The sequence below is a fragment of the Triticum urartu genome, chromosome 5A (genome assembly GCF_056163025.1).
Source record: "Triticum urartu cultivar PI428250 chromosome 5A, HENAU_Tu73, whole genome shotgun sequence".
In the NCBI taxonomy this organism is placed as follows: Eukaryota; Viridiplantae; Streptophyta; class Magnoliopsida; order Poales; family Poaceae; genus Triticum; species Triticum urartu.
The window spans coordinates 120,551,770-120,557,021 of record NC_141877.1 but is presented as its reverse complement, the minus strand read 5'-3'; the positions used below and the strand labels follow the sequence as shown (position 1 = coordinate 120,557,021).

At 43.1% G+C, this 5,252-nt stretch overlaps 1 protein-coding gene across 1 annotated transcript; it reads right to left on the bottom strand.

The window, feature by feature from the left end:
* Positions 1-346: 346 nt before the first annotated feature.
* Positions 347-5,169, bottom strand: NPG1 (tetratricopeptide repeat (TPR)-containing protein). The gene is made up of 5 exons (XM_048672717.2): positions 4,753-5,169; positions 2,935-3,190; positions 1,652-2,862; positions 1,210-1,357; positions 347-952 (listed from the first exon to the last, which is right to left on the bottom strand). The coding sequence occupies exons 1-5, from the start codon at positions 4,969-4,971 to the stop codon at positions 636-638; spliced, it is 2,151 nt and encodes a 716-aa protein (XP_048528674.1). The 5' UTR covers positions 4,972-5,169; the 3' UTR covers positions 347-635.
* Between the last annotated feature and the right edge of the window lie 83 nt (positions 5,170-5,252).

The following is a 5,252-nucleotide window of genomic DNA, read 5'->3' as shown; positions in this document are numbered from 1 at the left end:
CAAAAGGAGTGTCAATGGATATGTATTAGGCTGCACTTCCCAGTTGGGTGTTCAATTGACTTGCAGTATTAATTAGGCTCAGCTCACGCGGTAACTCCAGGTGCCGGAACAGTGGCTGAAATCATATCATCACCAAGTAAATGTTACTCCGTCCGTTCTGAATTACTCCATGTGTAAAGAAATATAAGAGCATTTAGATAATTATTTTTCTTTACAGAGTATAAGATGTTTGTAAAAAAATTCTGAATTGGATGTATTTTAGTGTGTTTGTTGGCTCATTTCAATTCATATGTAGTCCATATTGAAATATTCAAAACATATTATAATTGGAAACGGAGGGAGCATGTAGAGCACTAACAGTAACTCGTTTTATCTTAGCCGACGACTCGTCATAAACTTTTACTTGTAGTAGCGGGTGATATTGATACATATGCTTTATACTGCCATACCAGGCAAGCAACTTACTTAGCAACCAGTTACAGCATTTGTCGACAACAGCAGCACAATGGCTCCTAGGAATACAAGATACAGGTAGCCAGCCTCAAATTCTGCCCAGCTATGTACCCGAAAATAGGAGGAAGAGAAGGAAAATTGGCCGACAAAAAAAGAAACCTCAAGTTGTTCCAAATGAACGATCAGAGCGGTCGGAGACTTTCTACCGGTTCTGATTCCTCAAGCATCGAGGCCGCCTGAAAGCAATCAGCGGCCTCAGCTAGCCTCCCGTCATGCTTGTGGACCTGTCCTAGGTAGAACCAGGCCATCCGGTTCGTAGGCTCGAGCCTTAGGGCATCCGACAGGAAGCTCCTCGCCACAGGGAGATACTTGGGCCCTTGTTTCGACAGGAGAGCACCGATGGATACCTTGGATGGTACATGATCTACCTCTGTCGAGAGTGCATTCAAGTATGCAGCCAGCGCGTGCTGCGTTTGCTCACCAACCTCATGCATGTCACCTGGAAAGAAATGAACGTATCATGACTGTAAGAGGATATTTGACAGAAAAAAAAATTAGGGATGTTTTCCAACTTCTAAATTCAATAAATGCCTAGCCTAGATGAATGAGATAAAAAAAAAGGTGAAGCAAAAACTAACACTTTCTATTTGCAGGTTTCATACTCTTTATTTGCAAGGATGAATTCATACTTCTACCAATAACCAGAGATGCACGCATGGCTCACGAGTCATGAACCGGTGACCAAGGTTTCCTCACCTTCTGCATGAAGTGTTGTGGCAGAATAAGTTTTCAGAGCTTTAGCCTTCTGCAAACATATTTCGGCATCTCTGCAGTACGAAAGACTAGCATACAAGTTGGCAAGACCTTGCCAAACTTCAAACTCACTCACTTTATTATCCCTTTCCTGAAACAAATTTCACAAAGTATGAGATGATAAAACAAGAACAGGGTGCATTGGTGAAATTATAGTGGCAGTTAGTTTCAGCAGCTAATACAAACAAGAAAAGCAGTTCAAAGGATATTGCTATTTGAGCAGCATTATTCAGTGTCAGGATCCAATCCCACTCCAAACTAACTAGAAAAGGTATGGGCCGGGCGTCATATCTAGAGTAACCTCAGAACCCTCTTGCAAGCAAATAAACATTTTCAAGCAAGCATGAGCTTTTAATGAGACATTTGTGTAATTGAGAAGACAAACCTCTGTGCCATTTTTTAAAGACCCATAAGCCTTCCGTTGTGCCTGAACAAGAGCAAGAAGGGCACGGTATGCTTCAACTGCTTCCATGGGCAATGATTGGGCTGCTTTCAGTTTAGCCCTTATTCTAAGTAATGGCCCTTGTTCCCATTTTGCAGTTTCATCTAATGCAGCATCAGTCACCACTTCTGCTTCTGAATACCTCTGCTGTGCTGAAAGAACCAAAGATAGCAACCTCCAGCCCTTAGAAACAGATCCACCAGTTGTGTCAATGAACTGCTTTGCACATTTCAGTGCAGCCTGCATGTTTCGTTGCTCAGCGTACTCAACCCCCATGTCAAATATTAAATCTGGGTTGTGCCGGTCAAGGGAAAATGCCTCACCAAGTGATTTCAAAGCTTCAGCCTGTAAGAGAGATCTTTGATGATCGGACGAAGCAATTTTAGACTTATTAGCCAGACAACTCCCTAAGAGATGGAGCGCAACACTCCTTAAATGCCCATCTAATAATTCGTCATCAGTGATTGCTCTCTTTGCATACTCTACACCCTCAGAAGCAAGATAATAGTCCGAACTACATATCTTAGCAGCTAAAAGCAGGGCATTTATGTCATTGGGACTCTCATTTTTATTCAAAGACTTCTTTAGCAAATTTAATGCCGCTTCATTATCCGAAGCTGCAGAATAACAAAGGGCTAGACTATACCATCTCTCAGTTCGAGGGTATATTCCAGGCAAAACTTCTTCAAAATGCTTGGCAAGCACAGATGTCTGGCCACAGAGTGACAATGCAAAGGTTAGATGCTCCATCACTGAGGGATCCCAGTGAGTCTTTCCAAGGTACCACTTCTTCAATAGTATCATGAGCAGAAGGATTGCCTCTTCCAAATTATTCTTAGGAACAAATGAACCTTCGGTTTGTGAAGCCAAGCTCGGCGGACTTGCCTCAACACCACCATACAACAGAAAAACAGAAAACCTCTTCTGAATCCTCGTGCAGCATTCATCATCGAGATTCCATTGACTAAGAAGAGCACGCCGGTAAGAAGCAAGTGCTTCTTGATAAGCCCCAGCTTGCTTCCAAAGTTCTGGGAGTAGCTCAACTGATTTACTGACAGTTTCCTGCAGCTTTTGTTCAACCATGACATCAGGTATGCCACGTTGGAAGATACTTTCAACAGCATCAAGGACGCTTTTACACTGTTGAGCGGCCTCTGCAAGTGAATGGATTCATGGTGTCACAACAAGCATAACAAAATGGCCAGAGTGAAAGTTTGCATTCGTACCTATTGCTTTCCCCAACTTTTGAAGAGACATTGCCTTCAAGTAAATGGCTTCAAGAACAAGGCTAGCAGCATGCTGTGATCCTGAATTCGATGAATCTGACCGTAGTTTGTTATTCCGCTTGGAAGATGGTTTTTCTGAAAGCGACGGTTGGAAACGCTGAATAGCAGCTTGAAGGTCTATTCCATCAAATACTCGAAGTGCAGCTTCCACATTTCCTCTCTGATATTCTAGTCTCCCGAGGAGAGCTCTTGCTTCCTAATTTTCAAAGCAAATACGTACATAAAAGGCAATGTTAGCAGCAACAAAATATAAGAGGTGCTGAGTATTCTTTGGCTACTGGCCTATCAGCAATCACAGTTTAGGAGCATTCAGCTAGTCAAGCACAAATAAACTTTTTAGCACATATTGGTACTCAGTATCAGTAATCACAACCAAACAATTTAGCTTATACTACTTGTTTAAACTTAATTAGGGTTCTGAACTCTGGGCATAAACTATGTCCCGTTGTCCTAAAAATGATACCTGAAGATCATATATTTTTATCAAAGATGCAGACAAGCATCTCTACTCTAACGTAATTTCTTGTTGATAGTTAAGCACGAAACTCCAAGATTTCTGATGTTTTCAAACTCACCAGAAAAGGAAATCGTGTAAACATTAGAACATGTGAGATAAACACAAAACTGTCGAATTATCATTTGTCGCAAAATATAGAGAAATAAGGGAAATGAAATCGTTTTGCCGCAACAAAGACTAAACAAGAACAAAGAGCTGCCCAACTGAACTAAACAAAGAAAACAATCTCTTTTTTTCACATCCAATTCCCATTGTGTTAATCATGCAAATTGCTTCTGAATTCGACCACACTTGTACCTTCCATCCATTACAAATTGCACAAACTTCTTACTGAGTGTTAGAATGGCTGGCTAGGTCCCAAATTCACTAGATAACATATCACCCACTGACCAAACCATGGTCAAACGGTTATACAACATCTAAAAGCAAGATCGTTTTCCACATCTATCCACGAGTTATTTCACTTTCTTTGAGTTCTGCATTCTCTTCTGAATTTTCAGATTTGCCCCAAAGAAAAAGCACGAATGCTGAATCCTCCAAACATGGAGAATCATTTCCACAAGATAGCATCTTAGTATCCTACATCTCCCCGAAATGCTATCTTATCTTTCAAGCTTCTTACTGAGTGTTAGAATGGCTGGCTAGGTCCCAAATTCACTAGATAACATATCACCCACTGACCAAACCATGGTCAAACGGTTATACAACATCTAAAAGCAAGATCGTTTTCCACATCTATCCACGAGTTATTTCACTTTCTTTGAGTTCTGCATTCTCTTCTGAATTTTCAGATTTGCCCCAAAGAAAAAGCACGAATGCTGAATCCTCCAAACATGGAGAATCATTTCCACAAGATAGCATCTTAGTATCCTACATCTCCCCGAAATGCTATCTTATCTTTCAAGCAGAATGTATCATTCTAATCTAAATTCTTGCTCAGCTGACCAACTCAGAATGGCCCCGCAACCTTGTGAAAACAATGCCATCTCCCGCATGAAGAACCACCAGTCCTTGAAATGAGCAAGGAAATCAGGCACTACGATCTCCACGCGAAGATCCCGATCTTCCCCCAAAACGCATCAAAGGACAGACAGCAGATAGGCACAGTTGGACCCCAAAATTATCTAATCTTTTCATTCTATCTCGCCCAAACAGACCTCAAGAAACTTGCGCAACCGCCCAGATTAAGATTAGGCAGAAAGGAAAAAGAAAAACAGAAGCTAGAGGCAGCGATTCCGTACCTCGTAGTTGAGGGAGAGGCCCTCGCGGAGCGAGGACTCGGCCTCCTGGATATTGCCGTCGTCGACCCTCGTCTCCGAGGACTCGGACGCCGTCGCCGCCGAGGCGCCGGCCTCCGACTCCGGCGCCCTCTCCCTCGTCTTCACCGGCGAAGCGAACGCCCCCGAGTCCCCGGTCGGGCCCACCTCGCTCCCGTTGTCCGACTCTGGTGCCGCTGCCATTGCTGCCTCAGAGCCGCCGCGCGATCCCTCCGGCGAGCATGCGCTACGTCAATGCGTATGCGTGGGTAGTTGTTCTTGGCTAGTAGACGGAGGAGGCGAGATCCATGGCATTGGACTTCTTGGCCTTTCTACTCTGGGAGTGGGGAGCTCATCGTTTTATTTTTATTTTTGTTTCCCTTCGAGCTCGCCGGCACGTTCTTGTACTTGTAGTAGGTCTTGTGGCTGTTGTAGCATATTTTCTTTTCTTGTTGCATTTTCATTTGGGAGTTCATAATTACTGC